The sequence below is a fragment of the Corylus avellana genome, chromosome 7 (assembly GCF_965113065.1).
Source record: "Corylus avellana chromosome 7, dhCorAvel1.hap1.2, whole genome shotgun sequence".
Taxonomy (NCBI): Eukaryota; Viridiplantae; Streptophyta; class Magnoliopsida; order Fagales; family Betulaceae; genus Corylus; species Corylus avellana.
Genome location: NC_142496.1, coordinates 23,411,693 through 23,431,468, shown reverse-complemented (window position 1 = coordinate 23,431,468; position 19,776 = coordinate 23,411,693). Strand labels below are relative to the sequence as shown.

Here is a 19,776-nt window from a genome sequence, read left to right as displayed (position 1 = left end):
GCCTCTGCTTCCTTTTATACACACTGCTTGCCTTCCCAGCAGGGCCAGCAGGCCTTGCGCTTTTCGTCTTCTTTTACCAATATGCCCCCCGAAATTATCTACCGTTATTTGTTTATGCATTTATTAAATTGCGTATCAAATCACTCACTTATTTTATTTTATATATAGTAATTTTTTTTTTTCTTGGTAAGTTAGTTTTAATATATATGAGTTATTGAAAATAAAGCTCCTCTTGTCTCCGAGAGATAGTTTAATCGGCTGGGACCACACTTAATGAAGTGAAGGTCACTAGTTCGAATCCCCCTTTCCCTTTTGTGCGGACATGTCAAAAAATAAATAAATAAAGCTCCTCTTTTACCATTAGTATGGCGGAAAATTCTGTCTAAATGTTTATAAACACCTGACACTATTTTAAATAGATTGAAGAATATTTTTTCTGACCTGTTTGGAGGAAATTTATGTCCAAAAAGAAAATTAAATTCTCCATCTCCATCTTGTAAAAACTATTATCTCACGAACTTTTCAGCAACAAAATAAGAGAATAATAGCCTTAAATGAAAGTGGACGCACCTCTGTTTAGTCAAAATATCATATTATATCAATGAAGCTATGACTTTAACTAATTTTGAAACAAGTCCTGCATTAAATTTTTCATTCATTTTGCCATCAAAGAAGAATACCCATATTATTTTTTGGATTCAAATTTTCTACAATTTTCTTAAACTTAGGTGTTTGTTTATAGTAAACGGTTGGAAGAGTCATGCCAACAAGCATAGACCAAAGAGGTGGATTGGGTGGGTTTGGAGTGGTGTATATGACCATCCTATATATCAATTGTCTTGGAGGTAATCAGCCACCTAAAAACAAGTTTGAAGGTAATTTATCCACCTTTGGCGTATTTTCGAATGCTCAACCACCCTTTTAGAACTGGTTAACCACTCTCCTCTGTGGGTGGTCAAGCTGAAATGGCTGACCATTCTTATAAATATATATGAAGGAATGAGATGCCAGGAAATAGCTAGCGATAGTTACATTTGCATATCCTTCTCATCCTAGTTTCCTCTTCCAACGAAATAATATATAGCTCACGATGACCACCCCAAGTAGAGTGGTGGCTAGCTAGTGCAATTCTTTGCTTTCTTTAATTATTCTAAATACCCGCGCAAGTGGCTGAGTGCTTTGGTTGAGAGCCTCAGAATGGGCTATATCTTGAAGGCATCATCAGCGAACATAGACGCAGCTCGATATATCTCTACCACTGAATCTGAAAGTTTCCAACATATTCTCACACATGATTGAAAGCCTAAATTAAAGCTTCAACCACTACCGCATTATACAAAAGAGAAGTAACATGCACCCCATGATTAACATCCATACATGCACCATTTTATTTTTATATGTGGTCATAGCTAGATGCCTCATGCTCATACTATTTTATCAAAGTAAAACTTGTATTAAGAATACATTCATATATATATATATATATATATATATATATATATGTGTGTGTGTGTGTGTTAAAATGGGTTTTTGGGCCTAACTCAACCCAAAAGTTAGCTCAAGAGTTGAGGTTTTCCCTCACCTTATAAATGGCCCATCTCCTTAATATCCAAGCAATGTGAGACTTCCAACACGCCCCTTCACGTGTGGTGAGAGGACATCCAAGCCAACATGTGCGACAATGGGTGACGGTGGGCCATAGTCAATTAATTGGGTTAGGCTCTGATATCATATTAGAAATGGGTCTTGGGCCTAACTCAACCCAAAAACTAACTTCCAACAATATACAATAGGTCACATCCCACGTTGTATTTGATTTCATCTTATCTTGTCGATCTATATATATATATATATATATATATATATATATATATATATATATATATATCCACTTTTGTTGATTTGCATCCCCATCTCCTTCATCTCATGCATATCTATGAGACAAGAATGAAACAAAACCGCACCACACCGCAAACCCTACATGTAGTGTGACATAAAGAGAAGGGAGGCATTAGATATGATATGAAAGATTAGTGGGACAGCCTTAATTGTTGTGATCGAGTTTGGACAAGAACCCAGCCGAAATCACGGAGTTTTGGCTTTTTCTTTTTTCAAAGATTCCCATTTCTTCAAATTATTGCACAAAAAGTTATGATAAGGGATTTGTGCTGCCCTTATTATTATTATTATTATTATTATTATTATTCTTCAAACTGCCCTCGTTAGGCCTTTTGGTAGATTCCCGCTGGCTGGATCAATAACCACTGCTCATGCTTCAATCTTCACTCACTCTAGATCTCGACAAATTCAATCCCACAATCAATTTATTAATGAGAAAGATCGATCAAGGACACTACACGTGTCCAGCAGCTACAAGGTCAAACGAAAACTAAAAGTACGAAAAATATTTTTTAAAAATTATTTCACGTCGAAACAAAGTGAGCTTACTTTGTTTGTTTAAGATGAATTCCAAGGATGTGAGCATGCATGCTGCATGCGGGCCATGTTCTTTAGTTGTTAGCATCAGGCATGCGCGACGACGTTTAATATAATACTGATTACTGAAGATGCGCCATTCAATCGCCCAAGGCACGGTATCGGCAATTTTCCATGGCCATATGTGTTGAGACCCATGAGGTCGGTGGGCCGTGGCCCCAACTATATACAACTGCTTTTATGCCTTTTATAAATCTAATACTATTTAAAAAAAAAAAAAAAAAAAAAAAAGCCAAAGTAGACAATATTCTCTCGACCCAAAATAAAATAAATATATTCTAATTTTGTAGATTTTGTTAATTTTTTAGATTTGTGATGTTTTTAGGATAATTGGTATACTTTATATATTATTCATTAAAAAGATATTCGTTCATGCACTCTTAGAAGTAACTTTTCGGTCTTATTTTTTTTTTTTTTTTTGACATGTCCGCACAAGAGATATCCTTAGGGACAAATAAAGGTATTTAAACATCAATTAGGTAAATGTAGTGAGAATTTTAAGAGATATTTTCCTATATAATTAATTAATTATATTAAAATTTTATATCCTCATTGGAAGAAACTCAAAACCAACAACCGATGGTCCAATCTTAGAGAATATCCAACTCGAATTATTGGATGCCATTCCCAGTTAAATACATCATATTGACAACATTGCAAAGAAACAGACAGCAAAACAAACAGCTAATTAGAAAAACCAGAAGAACACCGAGTAAGAAAAGACAAAAGATAAAATGTAATCTTGGAAAATTGAGGCATGCCTTTGACAGAATGTTTCTTTCAGCCGACTCCTCAGCCTATGCCAAAATCAAAGGGTTTATCCATTCAAACAATTAAGTAAAGACCAGTCTCCAATCCAATATAGCTGTAATCGAGCCAAGTATTGAATATTTAAATTCGGTTAGTTTAATTTTGTTTCAAGCACAAGCCAAGCTCGAGCTAGATGATTAGTTCAAATTTGATTTTTTTTTTGTTTTTCTCGAACGAACTCAAGCTTATTCAGAAGTTGCTCAATTAATTTAATCATTCCTTATATAAGTAAATATCACCATTGTTTATTGTTGCTGTAAATCCATAGAAATCATAAGTTGATTAATTATTGTTAATATTTTATCATTTGAGTTAATTAGATAAATTAAGAGTTTGTTTGACTTTGCATTGAGAAAAAAAAAAAAAAACCAAAAAACCAAAAAAAAAAACTAAAAGAGCCTTTTAAATAAAGCTTCATTTTTAATCTATTCTCAAAAATGCATTTTAGCATTTTTAGAGCAGAAGTTCAAAGCACTTTTTGAGTGTTTTTACTAAATCGCCCAACTTTTTGTTTGGTACAACCTTTTATGTACTAAAGTACTTTTTAAACTCCTTAACATAATTTCAAATAGGCTCCGACTTGAATCTTAAACAATCCAATCTCAAGTTTATATGCATGTTTTATAGTACGTATATTGATTTACTATACACAAATATATATATATATCAAAGTTAAAAATAATAAAATAAAGTTGTACGAACTTATACGATTCCAGTCGAGTTTATACAAAACGAGCCTAAATTTATGTTCAAGCTTGGTTCATTTATTAAACGAACCGAACTCAAGCCAAGTTTATACAAGTAAGGCTCTAGCTATTTCCAAACAACTCAGTTCATTTACAGCCCTAATCCCCAATTCCAAGATCTAGCCCTTTATTATGGGTGGCCAAGTTTGAACCATCTCTGCAAACTAAAATTTTATATATAGCCTTTCAAAACTGAATGAATCACTTGAATCAGTTGAACGAGCACAATCTGGTACCAATTAGAGTTTGCAAGGCCACAAGAGGGGCACATATCATATGCAAAACTACTCGGTAGCAACGGATGCTAAGGCTCCATGTAAAGAACAATATGACTACTATCAGAAGAGTACTGCAAAACATTTGACTTCAAGGAGAAAATATTCTCATGTCATGGCCTAGAATGACTTGACACTTACAAGGACAGATCAATAAATCATCTGAAGAACAGGTACCTTAGACACAAGGAACACAAAGCAATAACATTTGTGCTGCTTATGGCATCAGTTTTACCCAAAACAGAAGACAGTTTCCAAAAAACTGCAGGAAGGCTAGAGCCAAAACCCAGAAAGAAGCCATAATCTGCCCTAACACGTCTGGTATTATTGGGAAAGAAAATAATCCCTTCTCCATGTATTTGCTCATAACAACAAATAGTCCTCAATGGAATTTCAAGCTCCAAACTGAAGAAAAATTTACTAAATCTCATTTTTGAGGAGCCTTTGGTGCTTTATCTTGTAGGATGTTATCAGGAAGAATAAGTTCAGGGGGGGTTTCGCGAACAACACCCAGCATTGAGTCATAATCCTCATCCCGACGAGCAAACTTCTTGCGGAGAACCTTCTCAAACTCAATCTCATCAAATGGCTTTGCATTCTCAGCTGCATGGACCTCTGCAAGGTTCGTATAATTGGTGGCTGACTGGGAAATAAAGGCTATCTCTTCGTCAGTGAGCTTTCTCAGGAATTTTGCAGGATTGCCTCCCCATACCTGTGATTCATATTAAATAAGCATGCACTAATCATTTGTCAAAGTTAAGCATCTGTTCCTTATGCAATAATTCAGAGCTGTGGATAGATCACACAAAAGAAAGGACTAAATTGGCCTTATGGTGTTATGTATCAAATCTCAACCAAAGTCCAACCAAGGCAATCATTAAGGAATCAACTGAAGGCACGAAACAGATTTTTTTTTTTTCCCCCCAACAACGAATAAACACACTAGACATTTTCCCACTCTGAAAAACAAGGGAGTCTATAGCCTAACTAGAGTGACGGTGAGAAAAAGAGAGCAACAAAAGGTATAGAAGGATTAAGAAACCTTATTTCTTTTTAACCTATCATGCCAATTTCAGACCTAACAGAAGTTTATAAACCTCAAGAAACCCGTTATTTCGACATTATAACACTATCTAATGAATGGGCCATTAGAAATTTTGGACCAGTGTGGGGTCTACAATCACCATCACATTTGTGGTCACCATGAGCACAGAATCCCACTCTGCTGCATGCCATTGTTATGCTTTTGAATATTGAAACTATAATGTTACTATGGTGATTATCTCATTCCAACTAGCACAAAACACTTACCTGCTCATCTTTAGAAAATATGCTGATTAATCTGCTGTGGCACAAGGAATTTTCTGAACAGTCTGAGCACAGACTCACCATTCTACATTTTCGCTTATCTTTGATCAGCATTGAGACCATTTGTTGACAATTTACCATTAAATGTTAAATTATAATTTTATATCCCTCTAAATTACTTCATGTATACTTGCATATGACATATAAACTCCCTTTCAAATAAATTGGTAGATTCAAGTGAGATAAGAGTATCTGCAGACATACCTCACCAGAGGGGATCCTCGTATTCTGTCTCACAAGGGCTCCAGCAGCAACCATAGCATTTTTCTCAACTACAACACCATCAAGGAGTATTGCTCCCATACCAACAAAGGCCTCATCCTCAACAGTACAGCCATGTATAACAGCACTATGACCTGCCAAGTTCAAATTTCACTTTAATCCAGAAAAGAATGGAACCAAGATGGTTAGGTAATTTCACATCATGCATATTATCACCAGCATATCACTCACCTACAGTAACATTGTCCCCAATAATAGTAGGTAAGACCTTCCCACTTAGGTTAGACTTCGCCACGTGCACCAGGGAGTTGTCTTGTATGTTAGTTCCAGATCCAACACTGATGCTGTTCACATCACCTACGCTCAGATTTTTAAGGTTTATTACCAAATAAGAAGTTTGCATCCAGCTAAAGAATGAAACTTGAAGAACTTGCAACTCCCCCATAATTGGGTTTCAAGAAGTGGATGAAGGCTGCTGATTTGGGCAACCCTCAATGTCAAGAAGGAGAAATCCCTTTAGAATAAGGTACTAAAACATCCAGATAACTCCACCTAGTCGTTCACAAGTAGTTAATCTGATTACAGACTCATCCAAGACTTACTTCTGATGGATGTACTCCTCATCAAAAACATTATGGGCAACTATATAGTACATGCTTGAGAGACAACAAGGCCAAATAAGAGGTAAATCAAGGTTTATAATATTTCTCTAGAAAATAAAATTGTTTGAGAAACAACTGAGTAGCAAAAGGAACTCATAGTTTGCCATACTAGGTGGCAATAAACTATAATTCCATTGTCATGGAACAATACCGAGGTGCCTCAGTCTTGTATAATGTTTTTTATTAATCGGGCATTCCATTCACTCATTCAGACAATGAAACGCCACCCCCCCCCCCCCCCCCCAAAAAAAAAAAAAAGACTGAAGAAAAGGGCATTTTAAAACAGTGTATTTTTTTAAAAAGGGTTATCTTTGAAAAAATAAAAAAGAAAAAAAGTCCAATTTCATAGTCATACACCACAGAATTCATACATAAAGAATCTTACCTCTCAAGACACATCCATACCAAATCGATGATGCTCTTCCAACTTGAACATCCCCAATGATAGAAGCACTTGGGGCCACAAATGCATTCTTGTCAACCACAGGGGCTTTATCAAATATGTTCATGAGAGTTCTATGCCTAGACACTAGAGAGAAATCATAATCAATACTTTGTTGTATGTCAGAAATCAAGCAAAAAAACTACAGCCAAAAATTCTATATGTAAGTCATAACAAAGACGTGACATAAAACGTATATAATTAAAATATGAACGGAGAAGAAAATGATGCAGCCCATTTACATAAATCTCTGCAAAGCAAACAAGAACAATGATTTGTTTTATGCAATTCTAAAGCACTCAAGAAAACAAGATGAACCAAGTAAACAGACTATCAAAAGCGGCCGTAGCATGGGATTTTGCTCGGGTACTCTACAAATAAAGGGCAACTATTTGATTTAGAACCTAAATGATTAGCTGTGTGGGAACAAAATGCTTCAAATAATCTTATTTCAATATTTTGTTTGCAGATTGATGAGATTTGCACCTAGGACATAACCCAGACACCCCACCCCATCCCTTCACTACATGAGCCTATGCCCAAGAGGCAATTCTAATTCAATTAACATTTTTTTTATATATAAGTAATCGAGATATCATTAAAAAGGTTGTACATAGGAAGTATATAAGAAAAGTCAGTTAGTAGGGGCAAAAAGAACAAGATAATCATGATAACTAATCACCAAAGGAGAAACAAAAGCAATTGTCTAAAGATACAATCTCTTGAAAAATAAAGACCTAAATCTCCTCCAAGGTCTTCTTACGGTCCTCAAAACTTCTATCAATAGACATCACAAAAAGTACGAAGACACCACTTTCCACACAACAACACTCACTACCAGCAGTCCACCAACAAGCATACAAATCGACTACTTGTCTAGGCAGAACCCAAAATAACCTAAATCAACTGAAGAAAACATTCCCAATGGCACAAGCAACCTTACAATGACATCTATAAGTGTTTAAGCTTTTGGAATAAGTGATGATTTAATATGGTATTATAGTAGAGCTTTTAAGTTCAAACCTAATTCCACAATTTAACTTTCAATTTTAATTAAATATTTCTAGTGTTGGGTTTCACCTTATTGAAGGGAAGTTTGAGCTCACGCGCGAGGCCAAGTGTTAAAATATAAATTAAATGATTAAATTCATAATTTCTCTTTACTTTTGGGACAACTAGTAACATGAATGTGCTAAAGCATCAATACATCTAAAAGCGTGTGTTCAAGGCATGCACGTAACAATAACTTGAGAAAAAATTTATAGACCTCTCGAAAAAAATTTCTACATATCCTAGCAATTCTTGACCCATTGCAGAAGCTCTTTCTTCAATATCTTACAGGTTCTTCCAACATGTTATGAACTAAACCATACTCCCTAGTTACGAATATCACATCAAAATCCACTTTATTCACATGAAATTTCCTACACTAACACTTGTTCATATACATAACACATTCTGAGATACACTTTCTTCCTCATGCCTTCAGCTCAATGATGGAAAAACACAGTGCCTTTCCTCTATGTTCCACTTCGTAATTTTCAGCTCAATTTAGTTCAAAAAGAACTGAAAAAGGAAAAATCAAAGACTTGCAAAGTAATAGCAATACACAGAACCGATCTAATTAGAGAAAAAATAAAAAAAACGAAAATGAAAAATTTGTGTAAATTTCTATTTAAGGATTTTGGGAATGAGAGATCGAGAGGGTTAGAGGGAAGGGCATTTACGTTGCTCTTGGAAGTAGTAGTTGCCTTGGAGGCGGCAGCCGAGGCGATCAATGGCCTGGCCGGTCTCGCGAATCCAGAATCCGACGGTGTATATCGCTTTTCCCAGGGTCCCCATCTTGGTTCGCTGTCGATCTGCGATAACTGTAAGCCGTTGAACTCGCTGGGGTTTTGGGGCTTTTAGTGAAGCTTCAGCTCTGTCTGCGTGCGTGCGTGCGTGTGTGTGTGAGAGAGAGATGGGGAGCGAAGGTGGAGCTGGAAATGATACTGAAGCAGTAGGGTAGAATACCACCGATACATGGGAAAGCAACGTCGTCGTTTCGTGATCCTAAGTTTTCGTGAATCCGTTGCGCGACGAAGGTGTCAGTTTTCACGGCGAATTTTCTTGCCGCTATTAGTGTCAAATGAATTTTGAAACTCGTATCCTCAAAACGCTTCACTTTGATGCCTTCCCCTTTGGGTTCATAATAAATTTGAAGCTAATTTTTTTTTTTTTTTTTTTTTGGGGGGGGGGGGGTGTGGGGGGGTTTTATGTGATTTTTTGAAATGCAAAAATTGAAGATTTAAATATTATTATTATAATTCGTGTGGAAATTTAAGATGCCAATTAATGCAAGTGAATGTGTCAAAATATTTGAAGGTCTTAATTATCGATCACAATTACCTTTTTTTTTTTTCTTTTTTTTTTTTGGTGAAATATTAGGTGCTCTTCTAGTGTTTTCTTGGTGTCCTCCCAATTGTAGTGTGGCTTTTAAAATCGCAAATAGATTAAAGTTAATAATGATAATCTCGTCCTTAAGAGGTAGCTCAATCGGCTAGGATCACACTTAATGAAGTGGAGGTCACTAGTTCGAATCCCCCTCCCCTCTCTTGTGCGGACATGTCAAAAAAAAAATAATGATAATCTCAAATTCAATTGTGATTTTAAAAGTTACATCACAATTAAAATAACATAAGAAAATACTAGAAGAGCACCATGCATTGGATTAAGATCCACTGAAATTCCAAAAAAAATTTCAGTTTTTGGAATTCTAGATCTGGACTGTTCATTTCATCCAAGGGCCAAGGTCATGCCACGTGTCCCATTAATAAGCCACCCTATATTATTTTATTTATTTATTTTATTATTTACTTTTTTAAAATTTAAATATTATTTTATTATTTTATTATTAGTAAAACACGTGGCATGACCTTGGCCCTTGGATGTAAATGGACGCTCAGATCTAGAATTTCAGAAACTGAAATTTTCTTAGAATTTCAATGGATCCTCATCCCCCAGCATTACCCATATGGAGTTTACACCAAGTGAGGATTTCAAGGAATAGCTTCTCTTGGTATTCCCTATCCGATCCGGATATTGTTTTCTAAAAAAAAAAACTTACCCCATTAATCTTTCATATGTTTTTTTAAAAAATAATAACATTAGGAAGAATGATAGTATTTCTCTAAAAATTTCTTGGATTAAAAACGAAAAAAAAAAAAAAAAAAAAAAAGGGTAAAATTGAAATTTTCTCCACACATAATAAAACGGTACAGAAGGAGCCCGTTTTAAGTTTGCGGAAGTTTGCGGAATAGAAACTGTGCGTTTTGGTGCAAAATGCAATGCACATGAGAACCGTAACTTGCCACAGCGAGTTCTTTCTTTCTTTGAATAGTTGAAGCAAATCGCTCCCCGTCGATCATCCCCTCACCATTCACAAAAATTATCTCACCGGATCCATTGTACAGTTTTCTTAAGCCTAATTTCACGGTTTTCTTAAAGGTGAGTTTTTTCTCTCTGTTTTCATACATTTTCTTGTGTTTTTGAGCTGCCTTTGATTAATCTTGTTTTACCATGTTTTAATCAATTAATCTTGTTTGGGAATTTAGTTTGTGATCTATCTGGTTTTTGTCACAGATTTTTTGAAATATGTAAGGGCTATATTTAAGGTAACTATATCTCAGGAATAAGAATATACTATTTGATGTTTTTGGAAAGTTTCTTTTTGGGTTATGTTGGAGGTTGCAACTAATGTGATGTTTCGATTTTATACGGCTTCTGCTTATCTGTATTGTATATTTTATGTGTAAAACCATTTGGGGTTTGAGTTTGTAGCTTTTCTTTCGTTTTGAATCTGCTGTTGCTCAATTTCAAAGCCAATATGCTGTTTGGTTGCTGAGAAAAAAGGACTACACAACGATTGTCAGTCATGGGTGCTGTTAAAGTTGTTCACACATGGCCCAAAAAACTAAAACAAGTAGTCTAATTAACATCACTTGAATGCCAAAACAAATAGTAGCATCAGATCCGAAATGGTGTCTTAGGCTTTTACTTTCCTTCATTAACTCAGTAATTAAAAGGGATTTTCGCTGCACACCTTTTGGTCATTGTGGTAGCTACAATTTATTGCTTTTTGATCTGCAGGGGGATTTAGGGACTACTAACTCATGGAAGGAGTTGGGGGTGATGCTGCCTCTGCGGTGGCGCCTCTTGCCAAGTGGAGAAATGATTTTGTGAGGACATTTCAGTACTATTTGGATCGGTCCACCCCTCACCCGGTCCAGCGATGGCTGGGAACTCTTGCTGCTGCCGCGATTTATATGTTGAGGGTTTATTATGTTCAGGGATTTTACATTATATCATATGGCCTAGGAATTTACATCTTGAATCTGTTGATTGGGTTTTTGTCGCCTAAGGTTGATCCAGAGCTTGAAGTCTTGGATGGGGCTTCGTTGCCAACGAGAGGCTCGGATGAGTTCAGGCCATTTGTTCGACGCCTTCCTGAGTTTAAGTTCTGGTAATCTAAGAATTCCTCTTCTGGAGACTAGTTTTGTGAATTGTTTCACTCTATTTGTTGAATTAAGTTTTGTTATGGTGTGATCTTAAAGTGGTTGTTAGCTGATTCTCAACTGGTTATATGATTTAGGGTGACAACAAGCAATAGTATGTGATTGAACCACTCCTTTTCAACTACACTATATTAGGGTTTGTTTAGGAAGGAGGAGTCTGTTCACTGCATTTCTTTCTATTCCGGTAAAGAATTCTAAGAAAAAATTATAGGACTTGTATTTGATTAAACTATACCATTTTTATAGAGTTTAATTATCTATTACGTTTAAGGCCATAATTTTTTTTTTTTTTTCATTGAGTTGTACACATTTTATTGTTTTCATTTTAGGAGGAAGGTCACCCATTTAAATCTTGGAAGCTTAAATATCAAAAGTTAATTTCCTGTCTAACTATTGGAAGGCTAGGACCATTTTATCGATAGCTATTTCACTATCATTTTCAGAGTCTCAACATTGAGGTGTATGTATGATCATTGTATGTTGAATCTTCATCTTGTCATGTATATCCTTTTGTTTGCTTTTATTAGTTTGGATATTTTGTAATTATGCAACACTAGAACCATGGTAGAGGAATCGACTCAACTAATTTTTTATGCAATATAAGTCTGTTGAGTGACAATTTTGCAAAGTGAACTTGTATTAGTGGGTTATTATTGTCAGTCACTTAGGGATTTTATTTAGACATTAAGGATGAGAAGTTTTGAGGAGAGGAATTTATGTTCTATAATTGAAGATAGTAGATAGTGGGTTTCATACCGATAGAGTTGTTAAATATGAGAAATTTGAAATTACCAAGACTTCGCAATCAATTTATTTTTCTTGGTAAAATTGTTACTGTGGAAACAATTTGTTCCGATCAAAGAGATAGAGCAGCTTCTATCTTTTGGATTGCCACATGGGTCAAGTGTAATATTAACAATGTGTATATAAGTTTTTGGGCACCCTCCCCTTGAAAGTCGGTTTTCAAATGTGAGTTCTACCAAACGTTTGTATTATTTGGTATCAAAGTCTCCTTGCAAGCTGGTTTTCAAGGGTAAGTTGTACTCAAAGTTTGTATCAATTTATTTTTCTTAGTAAAACTGCTATTGTAGAAACAATTAGTTTCGATCAGAGAGATAGAGCAGGTTCTAGTCATGGTGGGTTGGATGTGGTATCGGTCTATCTGCTTTCCGTTATAATCATCTGTGTACATGACTCGTTTTGTGGAAGATATTTTTGAAATCATATGGTGTTGCATGACTAGAGTGGTGCAACAAGTTGAAGTCTGCAGTGCTCTTCACATCCTGCAGTATAGGAAGTGCGATCATGAGAGGACATAGTTTTTGGTAAAAGTTTTGCATAGCCCAGTTTTTTTTTGAACTGTGGTGTGGAATTGGACTCTATGGAACATATGATGGAATCTACACTACTTGATTGTACATTAATAGTTTTTAATCCCAACTACAGTCACTGCAAAAATATACAACTCATGGTAATTGGTTAGTTAGAAGTTCTATTACTACTTACTTTATATCAACTATAGTTGTTGTCGTTAGCAATTGTTGGTTCTTTCTTAAATCTTTTTGCTGATATTTCTGGTATCTATTCTGTACACATAATCCTTTATTCTTAAATTTGAGACATTTGGGCATAGGAACAAGCAGTTGTGCTTGTAGGAAACTCCTTTTAATCTCATGCTCACTGGAATTAGTTCTAAAACCATCTTTGATATGCAGCCTGTTATGTAGCCATAAATCTTTTTCATCATTATATGGTTTAAACTGAATGTCTGGTATGGACAATGGAAAGACCAAATAGAGATTGTGAGAAGAGAAATGGTGGAACTGACTTCTGTAGTTGAGATAAGGCTTTTTTTGTTAAGAGTCATCAATCGTCATTGTGTGAGCCTCTCCAATTTGTCTGGCATATCTTTTTAATAGGAGACTGGATTTCTGTGAGTTCTAGTAGAGGCTTAAAAATGAGTTTTTTCTCTTGGTTTTATGCTTTCAGGTATTCCATCACAAAGGCTTTCTGTGTGGCTTTTCTGATGACCTTCTTTTCTTTATTTGACGTCCCTGTTTTCTGGCCCATACTGCTCTGCTATTGGGTTGTGCTGTTTGTCCTCACAATGAAGCGCCAAATCACGCACATGATTAAGTATAGATATGTCCCATTCAGCATTGGAAAGCAGGTTTGCACTTTTAATGATATTTTGATTACTGAGAAGAAATAAAAAACAAAAAACTTTTTGTTCCTCTCAAGAACCTGGCAGTGAAATTGTGTAACTTGTCTCCTTGGTTTTGACAGAGGTATACGGGGAAGAAGTCTGCTGCAAGTAGCAGTGTCAGAGGCAGAGTGGACTGAAGCTTCGGCACCTTTAGGATGAGGGCAGAAAAAATGTAGCCTTGCAACTTTGATTCTCTTGGGTTTTTGTTTTTTGGGTGGAACAAATGTTTCATCCCAAGGCCACCTCCAAAGTTCACATATATGTTGAAGAGTCGATTTTGTGTATGAGCAACTGTTATTTGCATGACAGGGGATTCTCACTTTTTTTTTAACTGTCTTTATTTCTTCTTCTTCTTTTTTTTTCCTGACATGCTGTATTTTCCGAGGATTTAAATCTGAAAAAAGATGAGCCTCATCTTTTCAGCATGTTTTTCTTGTACTTTTGAGCCGTCAGAATGTTGTATGGGAAGGGCAATTCCACTATTATATGGTATCATATCCCTTCCTAGATCCCCTGTTTAATTTCCCCTGTTTCCTTGTATTGCTCAGAATTGTTTTTCTTAAGAAAGGAATGTAAGCAAGATGAAGTACCTGTTCACTTCAACGGATCTTACCTTTCATTTTTTTTTTAATGGAGACGGTTAAATATGATGTCAGCACCAATAAGATAATGACACGTGTCAATTATAATATAAAAACTAGAAATATATAAAACACCTTGAACCCCCCTTGGCCAAATAGAAAGAATACGAACTAGTAATGTTTTATCTAAGGACTAGTCAAATTAATTAAAAAGTGATTTTGGTGAATAAGATGTGAATGCTTTGAGAAGAATGGGACATATTAGCTGGACCTAGTCTATGAGACCTAGTAACACTTGGGAGAATCTTTTATGGTAATGTCAAGCTTGGAGGTATATTATTTGCAATAAACCTCCAATTTCATAAGCTAAATGGTATTTAAAATCAAATCATGGACCAAGTATAAATAATGGACATATAAAAATAAATCATTGCAAAGCAGGCTGTACGGATACTGACTTGGGCATGAGATGCCAGATGGATGCCCAAATCATACACCCAAACTATACAACCACCCTCCAACAACTGAACAACCAAAATCACGAGTTTAGTTGGTGTATACTTGACTTTGCAAATGCAACGAATTTTTTTATTTTTTATTTTTATTTTATATAAAAGGATAGTTTTGAATTTTATAATAATCATCTTGTTCCTTAAAAATGGCCAGCTGATGTGTTCCAAGTCCTGCTCTGTCTCTCTCTCTCTCTCTCTGTTCTGCTTGTATTAAAACTCTGAAACACCCCATCAAGGAACATAAATTTCTCCAAAAAATGATGGAAAGAACCTTTGTGTTGATATTCCTCTTTTGGGCCGTACTCACAATCATCACTCCCACGCTTATTCTCCTCTCAGAGAATTCTAAACTCAACATGAATTCAAACGGTAAGAGACACTTCATTTTCTATGCCTTGTTGTTGTCATCTGAGAGTGTTAATTAACATGTTTCGAGACAAATTTTGCAGGTGAGAGAAGTGAAGGAACGAAGGCTAGGAGAATGATGGGATATATAGAGAAACATCCAAGAAAAGCACCAATAGCTCTGCCACGAATGGAGGCACCGGCACCGGCACCGGCACCGGAACCAGCACCGGAACCAGGACTGACTCCGGTTTTGAGGCTAGAAAAGCTATCTTGACGATTTTTTTCAAAGGAACAATGACACTGGTGAAGTGATAAGACCATGATCAAGCTGAACTGAGGCAGAGAACATGCCCAAATTCCATATGTAAGCTACACTTTGAGAGAGAGCTCACTTTGGTAGTTGTAAATATTTAGCTAAGAAAGAGAAAAATGGGCTTGTCTAAAGGGGTGATCCAACCACTCTCTTTGTCCACCTCTAACGATTAGTTTGGAAGTGGTCGATCCATCTATTAAAGGAATGATATAAATATATATGGTACCGGATCTCAATCCAAGTTTGGATATCCTTAGTTCAATTTTTTTCGAAGAATTAAGAATATGTGTAATTCTAAAAGTCGGATTGAGATGCCTCGAATTCCTTTGTTCATTTTATCTAAGCGTCTAAAATAAGTCATGTTTTAACATTTAATGAGAAAATTTAATGAGAAAGCTACCTTCAAAGAATTTAATAAGTCATATTTTCTCATTAAATGTCGTAACATTGCTTATTTTAACGCTTAGATGAAATAAACGACTGAAATTTATGAATTTAAGAATTTCAAATTTAAAGAGAATTATAAGAGATCTCAATCTATATAAGTCACTCTCCTGCCCTTCCAATAATAATGTAACTCTTAAAATGATTAATCATTATTAGGCGATTACAAGCATAAAGCAATACATATATAATGCACGAGTTATTGCAGGATTATGGTTGATTATTACAATATCCAAAGAGAGCAGGTGGAAACACTCCTACCATGGAGTCACCGACAAATGGGTCGAGGTATTCGTCCACAGTGGTGTAATTGACATCTGGGTATAGCTCCGAAGCCTCCACGCCAAATGAATCCTCTATCTCAAAGTTTGTTTCATCTCCCTTCACAAACACAGAGTGGTTGATTGATAATATCGCATTCACTGGAAAATCGGACTCTGCAATATTATAAAGTACATCACAATCAAAAACCCATGCTATGTTTATTTTATCATCAAAACGTCCATTTTGTTGTAGCATCGATCCTTGGAAATATTCAAGAAATCAAAGCTTGTCCCACTAACCTTCCATGTCCTTCAAAATCTTCTCCTCTGACACATAGATTTTCTCAAGGGTTTTCCCAATCTTCTTCTCCCAGAGGGCCACAAGCTCATTGAGTGAGTAAATGTTCTTGGGAGTCCTGAGGTAGAGTATCTTGTTCACTGTTCTTGGGTCATCCACAGCTCTAATCGTATATGTTCCTATGTCCTCTTCCTTGTTAAAAATTGCTGCAAAAAAAAAAAAAAAAATCCTGATCAAAATTGCAAGATGTTCAAAATAATTAGTTGGATATCCAGATCTTAATTAAAGAAATTAGTGTTTAATTAGTTACCCTTGGCATTTCCATCTCCGAAGATAAAGACTTTGTCTCTTGGGGGAGCCCTGGCTCCTGGCTGTGCCAAAGTAGGGAGAAAATAGCCGGCGAAGAGGTTGGAAGTGACATAAGTGTAGGGGATGGCTTCTGCCTCAATGGCGCGGCGGATTTCCGCCTTGGTAGCAAATGCTTTCTTTGCTGGCCCCACAGCATGCACACGGTCCACGTCGTTTCCGAATTCCGAAGGGAAGAATCTCTGAACAATTAATTAATTAGGCCACATAAAAATTTATAATTTCTACTAATTATTATAGGGTATAATACACAGATGACTTATTTGGTGTTTTTCATCTCAAAATGCCCTTAAAATCATTCTAATACTAGAAAACTTTAAAAAAATAATAATAATAATAAAGGAAAAAATGCAAATTAGTCCTTGTGGTTTACCTAATTTGTAATTAACTCCTTATGGTATCAAAATGAACTCAAAAGTCTCTGAGATATGCTAAAAAAATAATTTAGTCATTTTAGTCAAATTTCGTTCACTGACTTAACAAATTATAATAGCGTGAAACATTAGAACCAATAAAATTGTAATACTTATCATATTTAAGTCAGTGTCATACTAACAAAATTTGTTAAATTAGTGGACGGAATTTGATTATAAAGACTAAATTATTTTTTTAGCATACTTCATGGACTATTGAGTTCATTTTGATACTGTATGGCTAATTGTAAATTAAATAAATTACAATGACTAATTTTACATTTTTCTAAAAAAAAAAAAAAAGACAATCATCTTTTTTATAAAAAAATGAAAGAATAAGGGTCTGAGGAGGCTCCGATTTGACCACCCCAAAATGAACAAGGGGTGGTGGTGGAATTGCCATTTAGTTAATTTGTATATTTTTGACATATCTGCACGAGAGGAAAGAGGAGGATTCGAACTAATAACTTCTGCTTTATTAGGTGTGGTCTTAGCCGATTGAGTTACATTTTGAGACTAAAAAAAAATAATTGTATTTTTTGAACAGTCATTTTAGTTCCCCCGAATGTTTATACAGAGAATTTAATAGTAATTTTTGAAGAGTCATTTTATTTTCCGACGAACGAGGATGTCGGATTAGAGTTAGAGACGCAACCTTAATATTGCCAGCTTCTTTAATGGCAGCAATGATCTTGACCTGATCTCCGAACTGCAGGCGGCCTACCGTCGATATCACCACGTCCACCTGCTTAATCGCCTTTACCAAACTTCCATGGTCATAGAGATCTCCCTGAAAAAAAAGCCCACGTTAATTCACACCATCACACTCTCTCCGACCAGACCAAACACTCCGATGTCGGTGCCGGCAAAACACAAAAAAAATAAAAAATAAAAACACGTGCAGAAATTGATGCACGTACATGGAGCAAAGTGACGCCCAAGCTCTTGAAGTTGTCGACGAGTTTTCCCTTAACGGGATCAGAGAGAGTGGTCTCTCTGACCAGAGCAAAGGTGGGATGGCCAGCCTTTGCGCTTGCTTCCACGATGAATTTTCCGATGTAGCCGGTGCCTCCGATGATCAAAATCCTGCTTTTCTGAGCCATCGTAAAGCTTTTGGCAAAAAAGAGAAAAAATTTCACGTAGTGGAGACAAGGGAAGGTGAAAGTGTTGTATGATTGATTAAGCAGTGGGGTGGGGAGCAATATTTATAGATTAGGAGAAATCATGCATATGCATGCATTGTGTTTTAACCATGTTTAATGTTTTTATCAACCGACACCAATTGTTATTGTTACAATTAATTAAATGAATGGAAAAGCTTAGGAAAAAAAGAAGAAGATTAAACTAATGGAAAGAAGAAAATATCTTTATTTAATTATGTTATCAAATCATGCATCCTTTTAAACATGATTTAAACTCTTCATGTGTGAACAAGGGCAGGCTGGTGGTTAATTACTATTTCCTTTCTTCTTCTTTTTTAATGTGGAATTTTATCATATATAGTTTTTTTTTTTCTTGGGAGGTAGTGGGGTTCAGGTGAGGTATAAGTTTAACTAGTGGAAAATTATATAGGTGAGTTCCCACCATTAATGCATACGACAAAAAGAAAGGAAAAGTAAATGGGAATGCTTTTAAATATTATGGGTGAAGCGGCTGATTTAGCAAACTGATCATGTACTCTAAAATTAGCAATGCAAAAAACCTTTGAAGAAGTCCAATTTTGAAAAAAAATTGAAGCGGTTGTTGAATGTCTCCAATGATAGGAGCAAAGTTCCAATCATAGAAAGTTTTGGCTTTATTGATATCCAGAGTAATAATGAGTGAATCACATTCTAAATGGAGAGTATTGCAGCCATAAGAACAAGCCAAGTTCACTGCCACCAGAGCTGCGTGAGCTTCCCCTACATTATTTACATCCAATTGGGGAAAATGCTTGGAGACAACAACAATAATAGAACCATTAGAATCATTGAGCACAGCGGCTGCAAATGCCATTTCACTTGGCTTTCCCTCCATTTCACTGCCATTGGACTTTATCTGGATGGTAACAAATAAAGTCATCCATGAAGGAACAACCCCTGGCATCCATATATAGCACCTTGAAGCAAATTGGTGTCGCTCCCAATTTTCACTTGAATGCTTAGAAATCTGCTTTACATGCATCAAAGCCAATTTTGCTGTTGCAATATTAGATCCATATACTCAGTTGTTGTCGTCTTATCATATGATAAGGGTAAAGAGCAATGCTATTTACTATTTAGTATACTGTTATATAATTGACATACAATTAGGATGACATATCAATGAAAATTATTTTATTTTATTTTTTTACAAGTGTTAATCTAATGCTTAATTTGTATTATTACATCATTAATTTATATGGCAATCATATAAAAGTATACTAAATATGGTAATATTATCGGGGTGCATGCTAAAAGGTTTTTCCCTTCGGAGGTTA

General features: G+C 35.6%; 3 protein-coding genes across 3 annotated transcripts; 1 reads left to right on the top strand and 2 right to left on the bottom strand.

The window, feature by feature from the left end:
• Nucleotides 1-4,369: 4,369 nt before the first annotated feature.
• LOC132184897 (gamma carbonic anhydrase 1, mitochondrial) lies at nucleotides 4,370-9,021 on the bottom strand. The gene is made up of 5 exons (XM_059598687.2): nucleotides 8,749-9,021; nucleotides 6,965-7,108; nucleotides 6,149-6,274; nucleotides 5,900-6,051; nucleotides 4,370-5,039 (listed from the first exon to the last, which is right to left on the bottom strand). The coding sequence occupies exons 1-5, from the start codon at nucleotides 8,861-8,863 to the stop codon at nucleotides 4,755-4,757; spliced, it is 822 nt and encodes a 273-aa protein (XP_059454670.1). The 5' UTR covers nucleotides 8,864-9,021; the 3' UTR covers nucleotides 4,370-4,754.
• Nucleotides 9,022-10,314: 1,293 nt separating this feature from the next.
• On the top strand, nucleotides 10,315-14,305 carry LOC132183710 (protein RER1B). Its single transcript, XM_059597100.2, has 4 exons — nucleotides 10,315-10,507; nucleotides 11,150-11,522; nucleotides 13,564-13,744; nucleotides 13,861-14,305. Exons 2-4 carry the CDS (start codon nucleotides 11,173-11,175, stop codon nucleotides 13,915-13,917), a joined length of 588 nt encoding a protein of 195 aa, XP_059453083.2. The 5' UTR covers nucleotides 10,315-10,507; nucleotides 11,150-11,172; the 3' UTR covers nucleotides 13,918-14,305.
• Nucleotides 14,306-16,180: 1,875 nt separating this feature from the next.
• LOC132184887 (phenylcoumaran benzylic ether reductase Betv6-like) lies at nucleotides 16,181-18,421 on the bottom strand. The gene is made up of 5 exons (XM_059598673.2): nucleotides 18,239-18,421; nucleotides 17,974-18,108; nucleotides 16,850-17,087; nucleotides 16,542-16,745; nucleotides 16,181-16,415 (listed from the first exon to the last, which is right to left on the bottom strand). Exons 1-5 carry the CDS (start codon nucleotides 18,419-18,421, stop codon nucleotides 16,189-16,191), a joined length of 987 nt encoding a protein of 328 aa, XP_059454656.2. The 3' UTR covers nucleotides 16,181-16,188.
• Between the last annotated feature and the right edge of the window lie 1,355 nt (nucleotides 18,422-19,776).